Source organism: Empidonax traillii, unplaced genomic scaffold, assembly GCF_003031625.1.
Source record: "Empidonax traillii isolate 1590-97213 ecotype Southwest subspecies unplaced genomic scaffold, ASM303162v1 scaffold487:size479533, whole genome shotgun sequence".
Lineage (NCBI taxonomy): Eukaryota > Metazoa > Chordata > Aves > Passeriformes > Tyrannidae > Empidonax > Empidonax traillii.
This window is the reverse complement of record NW_020955680.1, coordinates 165,102-182,772: the sequence shown is the minus strand read 5'-3', so window position 1 is coordinate 182,772 and position 17,671 is coordinate 165,102. Positions and strand designations below refer to the sequence as shown.

General features: G+C 41.8%; 2 protein-coding genes across 2 annotated transcripts in view; one reads left to right on the top strand and one right to left on the bottom strand.

Moving 5' to 3' along the window:
* FSIP1 (fibrous sheath interacting protein 1) overlaps positions 1-10,758 on the top strand; it is a 90,871-nt gene extending 80,113 nt beyond the window's left edge. Inside the window, exon 13 of the mRNA XM_027896198.1 lies at positions 10,653-10,758. Coding sequence (XP_027751999.1) covers positions 10,653-10,663 — 11 coding nt within the window. The 3' untranslated portion in view covers positions 10,664-10,758. The remainder of the gene's footprint in view (positions 1-10,652) is intronic.
* On the bottom strand, positions 1,626-17,441 carry THBS1 (thrombospondin 1). Its single transcript, XM_027896194.1, has 22 exons — positions 17,329-17,441; positions 17,051-17,145; positions 15,747-16,324; positions 15,183-15,258; positions 14,742-14,938; positions 14,436-14,561; positions 12,855-12,948; positions 12,324-12,497; positions 11,773-11,949; positions 11,281-11,454; positions 10,967-11,094; positions 10,702-10,854; positions 9,966-10,184; positions 9,290-9,397; positions 8,776-8,935; positions 8,288-8,406; positions 6,426-6,660; positions 5,835-6,062; positions 5,326-5,597; positions 4,919-5,016; positions 4,667-4,806; positions 1,626-4,036 (listed from the first exon to the last, which is right to left on the bottom strand). Exons 2-22 carry the CDS (start codon positions 17,118-17,120, stop codon positions 4,029-4,031), a joined length of 3,534 nt encoding a protein of 1,177 aa, XP_027751995.1. The 5' UTR covers positions 17,121-17,145; positions 17,329-17,441; the 3' UTR covers positions 1,626-4,028.
* Positions 17,442-17,671: the final 230 nt, after the last annotated feature.

Genomic DNA, 17,671 nt, shown 5'->3' with positions numbered 1-17,671 from the left:
GTAGCTTATAAATATCTGCAGGTTGAACTGCTACACCTGATGAATATAGATTAAATGCAGATGACTACTTTAAAATGTAAGGTACTGCATTTGCATGGGCTCTGAGAAAAGCGTGCTGTGGTAAGAAAACACTGTGCTCTCTTCAACAGCCTCAAATTCAAAGATTACTCATGCAAAAAAAAGGTGGCCAGGTACCAAATAACACTAGAAGTGGCATGCATTGGTTGGTACACTTACTTGTCCCACTAATGAGTCTCCACGGTGGTAGAAACAGCAAATTTCTGACAGGCTTCACCTGCAGAGTTTCTGCCCTGTGAAGTGTGGCCATTATTCATGTTCTTCCTGGATTTCTTTAGTAGTTGTTTCTTTGGACAAGTCAAGGCCCAGCTTCCCTTAACTATGACTCCTGCTTGTGCCTACTGTATTCACACTCACCAAACAAAAAATGGGTGGACTTACTTAAGCTATGGGTTAACACAAAGCATGTGGCTTGCCTTTTTTATTCTAGTGACAGTAAAAGCTACATAAATACATGTAATAAATTAGATGGAAGTTTGGCATGGGCTCAGACAAGGTCACTGGAATGGTCTGCCAAGGCTACCTTCCCCACATGAGCGGCAGATCTCTGTTTCAAACTTCTCATTAAACCTACATATATCCATATGGAGACATATCTGTTTAGACAGCTGGTTGGCTTTAAGGTATCTCATTCTTCCTGCAAATACAGTAAAGGGATCCCTCCAGGTGGGAAATGTCTTTGGTTTTTGTAGTTCTCAATCTTCTTGGTGTCCTTGGGAGGCAAGAAGAGAGTTAGAGATCAGAACCGTGGGACATTTGGTACAGCAGCCCCAGATAAAATCAGATGGGTTACACTGACAGTACACTCCTAGGACCCCATCAAGCAGACAATCCTGTAACAACTGCTGAGGGCAGAAATTCAGCTGTCTCTCATATTGTGGAAGCAACACAGGAGCTCTTTCTTTGTTCTTGTTCTCAGTGGGAAAAAAATCAAATATACACAACTGCCCTCAAAAGTTTAGTGACAAAGAACAGGACTCTTTCTCCCTCAGGAAAAGGAGATTAATTTCTTTATCTGCAGGACCCCCTAAATACTGTTCTCGTGTGGGTATCTAGGACTCCTAATATAGCACCTGGCTTTGCTGAGCAGCACAAGAGACAAGCTGCTGCAAGTAAAGACTGCTCTTATTTTTAGCAGCATGTTCTGAAAGTTGATATAGTGCCGTGTCATCAGCTTTTTGATCACACTAGCTGTTTCAGTCTTGAAGAGTCTAGATTCCTCTGCCCCTGCAAACAGCCAGTATACTGCTTCTTTCCATGTGAAAAGGGATAGGCATGACTGGGTATGATTGAAATCTCTCAGATGGTTTTGCCTTGTGGCTGCATCAAGAGCAGCATGACTGTGTCTACACTTACAGAAGTCTTAACGTGCAGCCTTCAAAATCAGATGTGCCAGCTGCCCATGCTACGTAACTGCAGAAGTGCCTTGAAGTGGAGCAGCTGTTAGACCTAGGGAACAGGTCAGGTGCATCGCCTCAGCATAGTTTTAATATTAAACAGTATAGAGATACCTTGCACTGAAGCCAAATGTGACAAAAAATAACACATCAGTGATCCAGAGATTACAAAACACAAATAAAACTAGAGCACAAAAGTATAAATATAAATGTCCTTGGTGGTTTATTGTTCTTTGTATGTAAGAAGCTTTATTGTACAACTTACACAACTTTAAAATGGAAAACGGTTAAAAATGTTTACAAAAAAAAGCACATTCTTAGAAAATTATGCTAGCAAAAACATCGGGAGGAGGGAAGCAAAAAATCTTCAGTGTGCAAACTTTTTATAAAAATAGAAACACTAAATCTACAGGTAGCATTTCATGATAAATTATTTAAATAGCCTATCTACAAAATTATGTGATTAACTATTACAATGGCAATGAGAAAAAATAATTTATAAAAATACAAGCAATGGTATATGAGATGACAGGAAAAAATATAATACAACATTAGAAATTGTATTTGACTTTTTTTTTTTTTCCAATGCCATTTCCTTACTGGGAATACATTTTCTGCAAAGAAATTTTGACTATGTACAGCATTAACTTTTTAGTACTACAGTAGCTTTAAAGTTTGTTAGACATTTGAACTCTTCTTAATCCAAAGGTTTTTCTCAGTCACACAAGAATGAGGTAATATTTGTACGTAAAACTTTCACCATGATCGTTTCTTTCTGTTTTTTTGAAAAGACAAGGAAGTATTATACATATAAGGATGCTGCCCGTTCTGTTGGGGAAAACAGTCTTTTAAAGTACATCAAGCCCTCTCCCTCTTTTGCAAGGAGCTCCTGAAATTCTGTCTAGTCCATGAAGAATTCCTTCTTTTGTAGCTGCACATCATTAGTTACAATACGTAGCATGCAGTGGCACAAACAGCCGGTTTGAATGGTTACTGATGGCAGTCATTGTGACTCTCCTGCAGTCTCCTGAGGGCAGGTATCCTGGCTTTGTGTTAGGCCCACTGACCCGTGGTAAAGCACTACACACGTTTCCCAGCACTGAATAACACTAAGATGGTAAATGGCATTCCCTCATCTCTAGCACTATGGATGGGACAGAAACTGCTACCATCTAAAAGGACTTGAATTTTAGCACTGCAGAACAGTTGCCTGCCAGGCTACTAACTGCCTCGCACAAAGAAAGAAAAAGCCAACATTGAGCTCAGACTGAGAAAAACAACCATCCCACTTCCCACCCCATCACTTTTCCCTGCACCTCAAAGCCTTTATGGGAAAATTGCTCTTTGTAACAAATAGATGACCACTATCTGCTCCAGAGAAGATTCTTTTTTCTCAACTAAACCCCCTCTAGTTTCAGTATAGAACAGAGATAATAAATAATCTGTATTTACAATCTTACAGTCATGAAGACTTGTACCAATGATTAGGTGGATAGTCTTGACGCATTTCTTGTTGTTTTAATCAATAATCCCTCAGTCATTATAAATCAAGAATAGGCAAAAATAAATATTTTACAATTTTATCTACAGGCCCCTTTTCCTCCCCTCCAAAGAAGTGAAGGGTTTAAGGCATCTATGGCATGTAGAAAAGGAATGTTTTCATTACTATTATTTTTGTGCCTCTTTAACCATAAAAAGTGAAGCACATGCTAGTCTCCTGAAGGACAGCACATTGCTAGCTGAGATGGTGGTGCTTTCTGGCACCTTATCTGAAAAACATATAAAGGTAAGCAAGATCTGCATCTAATCAGGAAAAAACAGAATTTAATTGTAAATCCCAGTTCTCCCAAAGCTGGTTGATCCAGTGTACCAGTTTTTGTCCTCTTTCCCTCCTCCCATGACAGAAATTAGTTTTAGGATGGATATCTGTTTTGTCCTGTGTAGTTACAGTAAGCTGATCTAGCTCACCACAAATAGAGTAAGGCTGTGTTTTTATCTGAAAGGTATGACATAAAAAACAAATATTTTCTCCAAGTTCAATGGATGTAAACCAAGGTAGTGCAGCCCTCCTTAAAATTCCTCTCCCCCATAAAGAAAAAAGATGTAGAGTTCCCCCTCCCACCCAAGACCCCTTTTCCCCACACAATGAAAGGTCTTCAGTTTAAGTAGTCCACAGCACATCCAAAGATGTTCTTTTTACAAAATGCTACTCCATGGGACCTCCAGTTAGAGAGGCAGTGACACTGCACTGTGATAAACAGCAAACAAATATCTTTCCTACTGAAAGAAGTGTGCTTGTTCAGTGAAGACAGTTCTCGTTCGCTAGACATTTGTTTCCTTCCATTTCAGCAGAGGTCAGATACCAAGTATGTTCTCACTTTCATTCTCTCAAAAGCATTCTCTTGAGGCAGGTCATGTGTTTCGAGTCCACATTTACGAAGAAAGAAGAAAGGAAGGAATAATATAATGGTCCCAGGATTTGTAAGGCTAAACGTTTCAAAAGGTGCAATTACCAGCATTTTTAAATAGTCTCTGAATCCAACAACCTTGTGATTATGGATCTGTGAAAAAGAAAATGTTGAGATATTTAAGTATTTCTGTGTATTATCCATGACTGTGTCCAAGTCATTAATGCCTAGAGACATTTGTAAAGAAAATTCAAAGTGCTTAGGCACTTTCTTGAGTTAGACTTCAGAATCCAGTCTATGTAACCATTACATGATGAAGTCAATTTAAGAAGACTAGAGCATCTAGGAGTAGCTGTATGCACTTAGCTCCATTAAACTACAAGACTGCAATATATGGACAACCTTATATTTTGCTTGCTTTTAAAAAATCAGTTTTTTGCTTGTTAAAGCAAATATTTTGCATTTCCACCTGTTTCATTGTTGTTTCATTCTAGTCAGCATTTTAAAGGAGATTCAAGATATATTTAATCTGTGGAACTCAACATGGATTTCTGATACTTTGAAATAACACAGTAGAAATATACTTAGATTTTACACATTTAAAACTTTTAACTGTGAAAAGTTTATCAAGAAAGTATTCTATGTCTGCCTGCAGACCTTGCTTGAGATTGAGCCATGAAAAATTAGGGGTGAACTTTCCCTCTTATAGCTTGTCTTCATCTTTTCTTGACAGTGGCTTTCTTGAATTTATACAGGATCTCTTAAATACAATGTCATCCTTACCTCTGCATTCATATTTAAGATCTGAGAAGAACACCATTTCTTGAGAGAAGACAAATAATCCTAGCCGACCACCAGCATAGGTTTTATCATAGATTGGTCCTGAGTCTGCCATGATTTTCTTCCCTTCATACATTACAACCCTACAAAGAGACAAATAGCTCAGCCACCTTTGACAAGCTTCTGTTGGGTTCATCTTTTCAGACATCCACTTCCCTTGTGGATAATTATTTCAGATAAAAGGATGATGCTCACCTGATGAAGCCAGTCTTTGGTCTATGGCTAAGACGCCATCTGTATGCAGTGAAGTCTTTCCAGCCTATGTGACGAGGATCATGCCACAAAGTTCTCACCTATGAAAGAATATTTTTTTATTAGCCAGAGGCCTGAGATAACATAGCCATTATTTTGACATAAAGATGCCTTGTCAATCATCATTATTACTATTAAAGGCTTCAAGTAAGTCATTAGGGGAAAGTTACAAAGTTACTGGTCTTTGCCAAAAAGATTTCGCCACTCTGATCAGCATGTGCAGACCCCCTGTAAGTCTAACTTGTTGGAAGAACAGCTTGTCTTATAGTACAGAAGAGTAGTTTACTGCATTGGAATAATCATGTTATCACATTAAGAGTACTTCAGCATGTAGCAATTGCTACTCTCACCTGGCCAGGAGTGTTTCCTGTGTGCCACAGAGCATTACGAAGGTGTTCTCCTGGACCAGTGGTGGAATTCACAACTTTGATGGAGAGACCTGAGTAGCCTTGAGCTTTGGTTGGTGTGGAGTCCCAGTAAGACTGAGTGATCTGCTTCCACATGACAACATAGAAACGACTGCTAGATTGGTAGCCAAATACAAAGCCAGCATAGTCATCATCCCTTTCAGTATTGATGAAGAAGGTACCACTGAAGTCCACAGCATTGAATTCATCAAAACCTGTGGAGACATTAAATGATAAAACTTTAGGTGCTGCTGCTCTTTTGCAGTTCTTAAACAACTCCTTAGTAACTTCTCAGGTTCTCCTCCCACAACAGCAACCAACCAACCAACCCACCCTCCGTCCCTCCCCCCAAGAAACAAACCCAAACCCAAACAAACAAAGCCACACAAAACCAAACCAAAAAACCCCAAACAACAGTGTAATGCCTGTTAGAGTTACATTTTTTCCCTTACCGACTGCAAGGCCAGGGTCACAGTTCACTGTCTGAACCAGTTCTTTACCCTGGTGACGAACAACCCAGTTTGGATCATTTTGGGACGTTCCTTTGGGATCCAGGGGAATCATCTGAAATCTTCGGAAATCAGTCTCACTAATTTCCACATTTTCAGGGCAGATATCATCAATGTCTGGCACACTGTCTTGGTCAAAGTCATCTTTGCAAGCATCTCCACGTCCATCACCTGCAGGATAAAAGTAATTTTACCATTTTGTCACCAGCTTTGTTTGATTCTGAGTCTTACAGCTTGGGAGTTTAATTGCAGAACTCTGACTGCCCAGCTACTCCTGGCAGACACATGAAAGAAGCTGCAACAGATACTGTATAAATGCCCTTTCCCTCCAGCCTGATAGCGATTTAGGAATAAGTTGGGTATGGGGCCATTTTTACATTGCTCTTTACTCCCGAGAAGCACGACAACAACAGTACAGACATCCTAGTTTTCTGTTACTTGGAATTTTTGTTCAATGCTGAAGAGCATGAAAAAAATAGCATCAAACTATTGGAAGATACTCTTAAAGTGTTATTATAATACTGGCCATCTTACCATCAGAATCAGCTTGATCTGGGTTGGCAACCAATCTGCAGTTATCTTTGTCATCAGGGATACCATCATTGTCATCATCATGGTCACAGGCATCACCTTTTCCATCCTTGTCATGGTCAGCTTGATTGGCATTGGGCACATAGGGGCAGTTATCAAGATTATTTTGATGGCCATCTTCATCTATGTCCTGGTTGTTGTCACACTGATCTCCTATGCGGTCAGAATCGGTGTCTTCCTATGAGAGGAGAAAAGAAACATTTTAAAAAGCCAATTAAAGAAGGCTGAGATAGGAGTCTCTGAAATAGAAATTTTAATATCTAGAGTTACCTGAGATTTCTGCTTGCTTTATCAAGAGCAAAGATGGATGTAGTGAATGGATTAATACACACAGAGCTGCCTGTGCTACCTGGTTTTATCCTACTTTTGTCCTGCCCTGGTTTTAATTTGAATCCACAGCATCAGAAAGCGGTGTGGTCATCAGCTTATCTTCTCCCTTCTGCCACATGACTCTTCTGTCACTAGTCTACTATATTGGATGCAGGGTACTTTACTGCTCACCTTGCTTGGCAGCAGTGTGGTTTCAAGGGCCATACAAGGGTAGGACTACTCTGTACCTAGTCATTAGAGACTGTAACATTAAAACAGAGTCTACAAAGTCTTAGTTTACAGCTTCTACACCATATCATAATTTTCTTTATCATAAAAGCCTATGATGTTCTTCACATCCCCTGATTCATCAGTCAAGACAGTTGTTCCCGTAGTGGTCATGGACTGCATTAACTGCTGTGCTTGCTGATCACGTATTTTAGCCTATCATTTGCTTAATCAGCTGCTGAAATAAAAACAATCCCATCATCCCTGAGCTTGCTCAAGGCTTAGTTTAGTAGTCTTGTTAACACTGGTGGATGACCCTGGTGCTGGTGGAGGCAGGAGGCGTACTACACAGTTTGAGTAGTACTAGTTCTGCCATTTGAAATCTATTATCACCACTTCTAGACCTTGATTAGAAAAGTGTTTGGAAAGCTGTTAGAGCCTTACATTAAGACAAAGCCATAAGAGAAACGCTGCCTGAAAGCATCTTCAGACAATTCCCTCCCTCAGGTGGGGAAGTAGTAAAGCAAGTGACAGTGACTAAGAAATTTTACATTATTTGTTAAAACCTTTGAATAACACTGCTTTTAGGCTACACTACGTTACATTCCACTGATTAGCTTTTCTAACCCTTCAACCATGTCCCTGATGCTCTTAAACTTAAGTCTTTTAGCTGACAAGATGGCACAGGCTTTATCTACTTCTGCCTTCGAATGTTTTTGAATCAGTAAGCTGTCTGAGAGTCTGGATCCCTCTGTATCTTATGAAGGGACTTCTAAAACTATGAATATGCCTTTTCCTTAGAGAAAATCAAATTGTGCTGCCTTCAACTTACTGGTATAAAAGTTATCTTCTGAAATAAGCCTCAAGCTTAGAGACAAAGACTGAAGTGCAACTTTATGTCTAAGTAAACACATCACTAGAGGCTCTGAAGAAGGTAGTTCCTACTACCTAAATTTCATACAGTGCTCCCAAAGTATTTCATATTCTCACTATGAGGATCATCACAACTGACAAAATGAAGAAATATTTAGGATACAAGTACAAGCAGTACTCTCACAGATCTTCGCTAGAGTTACTTTTCAGAAAACGCCTAACAGCTGTTCAAACTGTGAGGGTATGTTATTTGATAGAGGCACCATTTGGGAAATTATTAAGAATGATTTATGACAAGTCAAATTTAAGGTGTGACTTGTTCAAATATTTTCTACAACACACAACATATATATTTATCACACCAGTTCTCTATTTACACAATGCAAATCCCATACCTGGTCAGGATTGTGTTCCAGGGGACAGTTATCGCACTGATCTCCAACACCATCCAAGTCTGTATCCCTCTGGTCTACATTATAGACATACTGGCAGTTGTCCCTTTCATTAAGCACCCCTGCAAAATTAGAAAAGTTCATGAATGAAAGTCAGACATAAATGCTGCAAAGGACTGTGTAAAGCCTCCCACACTTCTTGATATATTTTTGAAAGCATTTTGAACAGCATTTGAAAGCTTTGGAACTTGACTCATCACTAGGTCTGCCACACACATCTGTTCCTACTGCCTGTGAGAGCAGAGCTAGAATTGAACTGTGCCAAAACGTATACATTCCAAAATGAGTCTCCATTAGCCCTAACTGTTCCTTCAGTAGCCTTAATGTCCTGAAACCACCACTGGAGAACTTGTGTTCAGGGATGAAACTTTTGTAGGAAATTGGTAGTACATTGGGTACATTTGATTCTTCAGAGATTAGAGGCCACCTACCATCTCCATCAATATCTACTGCACACGCATCTCCTTCTCCATTATTGTCAGTGTCTGTTTGATCAGGGTTGTGATTGTAGGGACAGTTATCACAGCGGTCACCAACATCATCCCTGTCATAGTCATACTGCTGGGGGTTGTAGATAAATGGACAGTTGTCCTGAAAAAGCAAGACAGAAGTCAAGCTTTAAAAAGAGTCAAATTAAAGCTTTAACCAGAAGAAATAAAGGCAGGGAAACAGTTCAGACTGGAATGCTACTATATCAAAACACTCCATTGCTTACATGAGTGTAAGAATGGCTGAATAAAAATGAAAATTCACTGCCAAAGCTCAAACAGCTGCAGAAAGTTAGATATGCATAACTATGCAGGACAAAGGTTTCTAGGATAGCTGTCAGTGCCAGCAATTTCCTATGATGTTCTCTTAATCTTAAGGTCAGAAGCTAGACTTCATGTTTAGGAAGAGGAATGAGAGAGCCACATTCTCAAAGGCTGTTCTTTTCTGTTGTCTTACCCGGTCATCAGGAATGCCATCATCATCATCATCATTGTCACAGGCATCACCAATCCCATCCTTATCATAGTCTTCCTGCCCAGAGTTAGGCAGATTAGGGCAGTTATCCTAGAAAGGATAAAGTACACAGATGCATTCACTCCTGGTGTGAATACAACAGGGATTTCAGCAGATAAAATCTAACCATCAGGCAAAAATCACAATACCTCAACTAGGTAGGTGTTATCTTACTGTAATTCTCTCAAATTAAGCTAGTCATTACTGTGATAAGTAATGACTAAGATAAGAAAGCCACAGTGCAAATAATTTTAAAAATAAAGATTGGTTTGCTTTTAAGAATCTTACCATTCTTCTTCCCCTGGAGATAACTACAAAGCTGATAGACATGTAGCCTAAACTAGAATTTTCCTAGAACACTTACAACAAGTGTTTGTAATTGTGTCGGGCTTCATTTTTCCCCATAAAGCAATACAGCAACAGCAAGAGCCTCCTAGCAATGCCTTGACAATGGTATCCTTACAACTCTTCTACCCCTAGAGGGTTATTTGCAGAGAAGATAGTTTAATAGCCCTAACTAGACAGAGACTGGCTGTATACCCCAAACCTAACAAGTTCTGTGTATTTCTTAGATAGTCAGGCTGTTATAGTGGTAGATGGGAAAAGAGGATAAACTCACTTTTTTACAGTGGTAAGTGGCATTGGCAACACAAACAAGGTTCTCATTTGGCCATCCATCCAAGTCAGTATCTTCTCCACAAATTATGCCATTACCAGCATAGCCTGGTTTACATTCACAGCGATACATGGGGTCACTGAAGTGGCCAAGGTAATTGCATTTGGCATTCTTGTTGCAGTCATGTGTTCCATCAGTGCATGGATTACGTGGCTTGCAGACCTAGAAGACCATACAGAAATTAAAAACTCACTAAACCCATCTTTTTATCCCTCATTTTTTTCCCCTCCAGAAATTCAAACAAATCTTTATCCTTCAATCAGGAAAAAAAAAAAATGGCCTTATGCATGACATTCTTCTAGTCCCCAGCTCCAGTACCTGTCTTGGCACTAGTTATTTCTCTTGTTCAAACCTTATGTTTTCAAATGAAACCAAGAACTAAGATACCTTTGAGGCACATATTGTTGTATCATTAGTGAATGCTGATTTGCTCCTAAATTACAACTAAAATTGTGTATAACATTTGAGCCCTCCATGGCTGGGGAGAGCATTTATTTTATAACTCATTTTGAACTCCAGTAGAAACTGCTTAATGTTCCTTCTTTTTTGAATCACAGAAGATGGTGTTTTATTAGACATATCAAGTTCTTCTTGCCTAAAAAGCATAGGTATTTTTTGGTTTTCTTTTAGAAATTTTGTGAGATTTCATAACCGAGAACAGTTTTCAAGTTGACGGTACCTGTTTGTTAGTCATGGCATCCTCAACACTGCGACCAAATGGCTGTGTTCCAGTGAAACGTGGTGGACAAGGCAGACAGTTGTACCCAGGTTCAGTATTCTCACACCTGTGCACACCGTTGAAGACAAAGCAGGCATCGGGAACCTCTTTGCACTGAAATGAGTTTGAGATAGAGGAGAACAGTTAGCATTAGAAAACACTGATTCTATTCTCCCTCTCCATCTTCTTTCCTTCCCTTTCAAGGAGCAAGCTACATTCTTCGTACCTCATCAATATCTTGGCAGTGAATGCCATCACCATGGTAGCCAGCAGGACAGGCACCGCACTTCCAGGAACCATCAGGGGAGCTGGTACATGTAGCCCCCGCAAAGCAGGGATTAGACAGACACCCGTCTGTAAAACAAATGAGAAAATGTTACAGTGGGGGATTCTTACCATGAGGCTACAGTACTGTATTTGACTTATATCCTGGCTTAAAATTCTAGCACTTATGTTTTACAGACTTATGTAAAATTTTTAAATCAGTATTTTCAAGATTGTCAACAATCTTCAGAAGTTTATGGGAAAAGGGATACTCACCAATTGGACAGTCCTGTTTGTTGCAGACCTGAGTCCCTCTAGCTTCACCTACACAAGTCTTCCCTCCATACTGAGGCTCAGGATTATTGCAGAGACGGCTACGTTTTTGAAGTCCTCCTCCACATGTCACTGTGCAAGCATCCCATGGAGACCATGGTCCCCAGTTGCCATTAACTGAAGGGAGATAGAAGTTAGAAGACACATATAGCTTTAAATTCAGTGCTACAACTAGTTTCTACCTACTAAGGACTATTATTTTTGTAGTGAGAGCACTTCAGACATTGTTCCAACATAAGTGACAGAATTAAAGGACTCCATGGAGGAGGCATAGAAAATAGTTTAGTTTCATCTGAAACTAACTTACGAGGTTTTACGTGACCCACCTCCAAGTTTAAAGAGAGAAGAACTCTAGAACTAGGTTATATAGCAACTACTCTGGAAGATCACCATTTAAGCCACCAAATAGTAGTTATATCACCAAGACACACTTACTTGGGCAAGGATCTTTCTGGCAGGGTTTGTTTTCTCTTGCCTCACCCTCACAAGGTTTGCCATTCAGCTGTGGTACTGGAGAGTTGCAGAGACGAATTCTAGTGATGATGCCCGTGCCACAAGTGACAGAACATGACGACCACGGTGACCAGTGACTCCAGCCACCATCCTGTTTAACTACAGGAGAGAGATGTCTGTTATTAATAGTTTCTGAAGACTTCAGCTGCAGAGCACCTAGGATGTAGCCAGTACTAGAACTGCACCAAAGACTCCATATATAATGGATAGTCTCTGCACGGTCACAGATCAAGTTTTGTTGCTAGAGAAATTTCATACCTAAACTGGTGTCAAATTTTGTCCTGGGAGCAGTGCCCAAACATGCCTGTTTACTGCACTATCTGCTCCCCTTTACCTGACTAATAAAAGTCCTTAAAGCTAGAAGACAGTGATCCACACCAGCAACAGAACTACATGGTAATCTTTGCTGTTAATGTCAAGCCAGTAAAAGCAGCCTATGTTTTACTACCAGCATGAGGAGATTAAGTACTTACATCTCTTATCGCACTCCTGAAGGTGGCAGGTCCGAGTCTGCACAGAAGACCCTTCGCAGCGGTTATTGAGACTGTCACAGGAACGTCCTCTCTGCTGAATTCCATTACCACAGGTCACTGAACATGAGGTCCATTCAGACCAAGGAGACCATCCATCATCGGCATAGTCACTAGCTGCAGAGGGATACAGCTCTGAATAAGACTCCATGTACATGTTTCATGTTTTTCCATAGTCTTTTCTCCCACCCCTCTCTCCACCAAAAAGATCACAGCTGTCCTCAAAAGCCACAGGCATCTTCCTTTCTTGGACAAGATAAAGGCCATGAACTCAAATATTTCAGTATGTTGCGTATTGCAGAAAATATTGAACATGCACCACCTAAGTGATTAACTTCAAAGAGGTATCAGACTAACTGTACTTCAGCAGTGCAAAGTTATCCTTGTATATCCAGTTGTGAGATACTTCAGAGCAGCATGTGTCTAGTTAGATGAAGCCAACTGCTATAAAGTATGAGCATACTAAGTACTTACGCCAGCACCGGGGACAGCACTCCCCATCAGGCACAGTGGCATTGGAACAAGGCATGAGAGGACAGGACACTTTCCGGCATATAGTAGCAGAGTTCTATAAAGAATTGTGAGAATTGCAATAAGCAAGTAGAATATAAACAATGTCTAGAGTCTGGTTAAATAATAGAGATCTTTTCTGCAGCACTTAATAGCAGATCTTAAGCAGAGATCCTTGTAGTTAGAGCCAATATAACCCAAGAGTAGTCCCAGGCATTTTCATCAAACTTCATCTCATTTCCATTCTCACACATTATTTTTTGTTTCGCAGAAGTTTATTAGGAGTAGATATCAGATCCTGGCTAGAGTAAAGGATTACTATGTGATTCCCAAAGTATAAGGTCAGACTTCAAGGAAACAAAACAAAAACGAGAAGCCAACTTTCTTTTCAGTTAATATGGATTTAAGCTAATTATATGGTAGAGATAAAATGAGTTTAGTGGACTCTGCTCAAGAGCTATGAAATCTGTAACTTATACTTAGAGGTTTTGATCTGTAAGCCAAACAGGCAGGGTAAGAACACCCACCTCCAATCTCAATGAGACCTAAAGGGCAGTCTGTAGTTTTGTTTCTTGAAGGTAGCAGCTTTGTCTGAAGAAAGCTTTCACGATTACTATTTTAGTCTCCCCGAGCAAATGACTAGATTAAGGCAATTACAGCTAACACTGAGTAAGAAGGTCAGTAGGAAAGAGGCAAATGCAGAAGTCAGTATCATTTGCTGACTACAAGACAAAAGATGCCAAGAGCTAAAGAAGCAGATGCAGAATTTGAGATGCCTTGGATTGCACACATACAAATAGCTTTTAGTTTCTAAGGATTGTCAGGCTAGTTAACCCATTCTTCAGTAGACTGGTGCTCCAAGAAGCTTTTGCTAGGGTATACTTAGAAGGAACAAGCAAATAGTTTAAAGAAATCCTGAATCTGCATGTTTTGTGTGTGTTTACAACATTCCACAGAAGTGAAACAAAGCACAGATATCTTCCCAGGTGATCCTGGGATTTAAACAGTTAAGCTGAAATCTGAAAGGGATTGCTCTTCCATATAATCTGTAACAGCTAATAGGAAAGAGCTAGAAGCATTTGCTAGATAAACAGCCCAAGTTTAAGTGCCTTTACTGAGTACTAGAACATGGTATCCTACCAAGCCAGCAGGAGGTTCAGTGAGGACAGAAGGTAGATCTAAAGTATTCCAGGAAGCAAAGCCAATAGTATTATACATTTGTTCTACTGATGCTGACTTTTAGTTTACTTATGGACTTGTGTAAAGAATACAGGCATTTCCCAAATTAGGGAAGTAAAAGGATGTTAATAGCCATTTTAGAGCAATGTTCTGTACAGTTTTCTAAAATACTGCTGTTGTAACACTGTATGAAAGCTGCTTTTACCAGAGATCTAGTAGAATGCAATAAACTGAATAATTCTATTGGTTGTCTAGTATGCCCAATTCTGTGTATGATTCAGTCTAACAAAGACTATAATTTAGAAATATCTCCATTCTTTCTCCTGAGTTTTTATTCAGAGGATTTATGGATGTGAGGAATCTTACCTGGCAAGTACATTCAGTGCAGCTGTCAATAGTCCACTCATCTTTATTTTTGTGCAAGATTCCATTATGAATGCATGCTCCAGGAGTGATCTGGACCACTTTGGCAATGATTTCATTTTCTTCAGTCTTGGGGAAGGAGTGTGAGAAGCAAAGAGAAGATATTTAGAAGTTAATACAGAAAACACCCTTTTTCACAAAAGTCAAAGTAAATTTATTACTGTTTATACAGCCTCTCAAAAGGCAGGTTATAACTAATGCACTAAGTGCCAGTTAAAAAAAGGTATCATGAATTTAACCAACACTCACCACTTTGCGAACTCTGTCTTGAAGTGTTGTAACCATGGACCGAAGCCCTTGCAGTTCCACAAACATATTTGTTAGTTCATCACAGGAAAATCCGCAGACTGCTTGGATGTCCTTTGTTTTATGGCCAATGTAATTAGTGCGGATAGCTGGGCTGGAACCATTGATGGGATTGTCCAAAGTAATGATTGCACTAGTGGCTGAGAGAAAAACCAGGCATAGTAAATGCATTTTTTACCATGTGCATTTATCATTCCAGGCTAACACCTGCTAAACAGCTGCCACCAGATTCACAAGGGTGCCTGCAGAAATATAATCTTATATCTTATGCAATGTGGATTTGCATGTCAGCATACTTCTGAGTTCTGTTTCAACTTGTCTTTCTAATGTAATGAGAAATCTTATTTTTAATAGGTCATTGAATTCAGAAGATTGTAAACTTACAGCTGGAGCAGCCTTTGTTCCTCAGGATAGTTTCCAGAGTTGTTCCAAACACAAACCGCACATTCTGCAGCAGTCCCTGTGGATGGAGGAAGAATTACAGCTACTTGCAAGAACTTCAAGGGAAAGAAGTACCACTTGCATGGACAGACTGAAGGCCATGTAAGAGTAATTTCATGACAGAGACATGGAAAAGTGAAACATATTTCTCTAGTCTCTTTAATGAAAACAAGCCCTGCTTCCTAACAATCTCATCCTTGATCACAAGGACCTGGCAACTCTCCAGACAGGAACAAAAAAACCTCATGAATTTCTGAACCTCATTTGGGAAGCTGAGCAATGAAGCTACCACTATGCTATGAAGCTACCTGTGTTGAAGCTTTAGTGCTTTCTTAGTGCTGCAGAAAGTTCCATCCCTACAAATCTAATACTTCATCCTTCAAATTCCATTATTAAAGTTTACTAGATTGAGAGGTCTTTGTAGCTTTTTAAGCTGTTTGAGTAGCTAATGCACCTTCAAAGCATATGACTGCAAATACTAGGCAAAAACCTTGGTGAAAGTCTTACCTGGAAGTTGTCATTGACTCCCCCTTTGGCAATACGGAGCCTGGCACTGCTGGCCAAGTCCCTAGTGAAGATGTTCTGGATGGGGATATCCAGTTCAGCATTCTCCATTTTTTCACACCCCACATAGAGCTGAGCTCGGTCCTCCTGCACAAACAGGGTGATATTCTTCCAGTGTCCTGTAGCTAGCAAGACATCCTCTACTGACACTAATTGCTGCTTGCCATCACCAGAAAGGCTCAGGTCCAGGGAGCCTGCCTTGCCATTTGATACTAGACTGAAGACATGACCAGAGCCATCTTTCTGTTCCACAGACAGGAGCGTGCCTCTGCTTTTCTTGGCTTGCCGGAGAGTGGCCAGGAGGATGAAGCCCTTCTCAGCATGAATGGCATCTAATAAGTCTTGGAACTTTGAGTCAGGGACAGCAGGGATGCGACTGGCATCCTCAATGCGGTAAGCAGGGCTGGAGGATTCTGGTCCCTTCACCAGGTACACCCCGGGTGCCCGGCGCCCACCTCCCTTCCGCATGAAGCCAATGAGTTCAAAGAGATCAAAAACACTGTTATCATCATTCCTGGACTCTGCAGAGAGAAATCAGGAGAAGCATCATGAGAAGAGTACAAGAAAAGGCTGAGTAAGTGCATATCTTCCACAATTACTTAACATTTTGGCTCCTGGTACACATCATGCATGGCAGAGCACCTCACATCAGAGGTAGCTCTGATGGTGCAGCAGTCCCCCCAGGAGCTGCAGCGTGGCAGAACATGTGCATTCTTGTACAGGAGCCAGTCAGCACAGGACTGCCAGGTACCCGCTGACTGACATACAAAGGTAGCAGGCATTCTGGCACCTCAGTTTACTGTAGCAGAGGAGAAGGAGACAGCAAAGTCCTGACTGCAGTATTCCTATGCTAGGACACGGCAAAGTGAATTTGCTTAATCCAGTTGAGTGACAGCAAGCACAGTAGCAGCTTCTTTATGGCACCATGATGGTACCCTACTGCCCCACTCCTTCTTCAGACAGTTCCTGCATTATATTCCCCCTTTCCTCTGCCCAGTGCAGCTACACGCTCAAGTCCTGGAGACTCTGCACTCCTATTTCTGAAGGTTACACAAATTCCACACCAGAGGAAGTTTTCTGTTCCCAACTAGCTGATGTTCAGGTTGAAACGGTTTTGTTCACTGAACGCTTCAGAACTCTTCACCACCGAGCACAACTCCATCTGCCTGAACAGGCACCAAAGAAGTGTTTTGTTTTATGTTCCCCCTTCTCTGCCTGCTTCGGGACCAGCACAGAGGTGGCCTTACCTGCGGTGCGCTTGGTCTCTGAGCCTCCGAGCACGAGGAGCAGGAGGCAGAGCGCAGTCGCTGGCCCCATGGCAAAGGTCTGTCTCCGAACCAGCCTGCGGACACACACACAGGTAAGAAGGTCACCGCGCTGCCGTCCCACCCGGGACCCCACGCGGGCCGCCGCGGAGCCAGCGCGGCTCCCGCAGGCAGGGAGGGAGGGAGGGAGCGCGGCGGGGACGGGGCAGGTGTCCCCGGCCGCCCTCGGACAGGACAGCGAGAGTCGCCTCTGCACTCACCTGCGGCAAGAGCGATCTAGGCGGTCAGCGCCGGCCTCTGGGTAGCGGCGACCAATTCCCGCGGGAGCCCCGACTGCCCCGGCGCGGGAGGGCGAGAGACGGCGGGGGCTGCGGCAGCGCTGCCGGGACACTGCGGGCGCCGCCGCCGCGCGCGGCTTTAAAGGGATGGCTCGCATTCCTGGGCGCGCGGCGGGCCAATCGGCGGCGGCGGGGCAGGAAGCGGGAGGCGGGAGGCGGGTGGCTCCGGGGCCAGGGACAACTTTCCGCAGGGGCCGGGGGGCGGGGGCGGGCGCGCCCCGCGGGCCGGGGCAGCGGCGGCCGCTGCGCCGCGAGGGGGCGCTGC

Excerpts from the sequence above, each read along its gene's own strand:
- THBS1 (XM_027896194.1), bottom strand. The coding sequence starts at position 17,120 with ATGGGGCCAGCGACTGCGCTCTGCCTCCTGCTCCTCGTGCTCGGAGGC. Across the intron at positions 12,949-14,435 it reads GCACTGAATGTACTTGCCAG|AACTCTGCTACTATATGCCG; the intron begins GTAAGATTCCTC and ends AATTCTTTATAG. Across the intron at positions 11,095-11,280 it reads CAAACAGGACTGTCCAATTG|ACGGGTGTCTGTCTAATCCC; the intron begins GTGAGTATCCCT and ends TTTGTTTTACAG.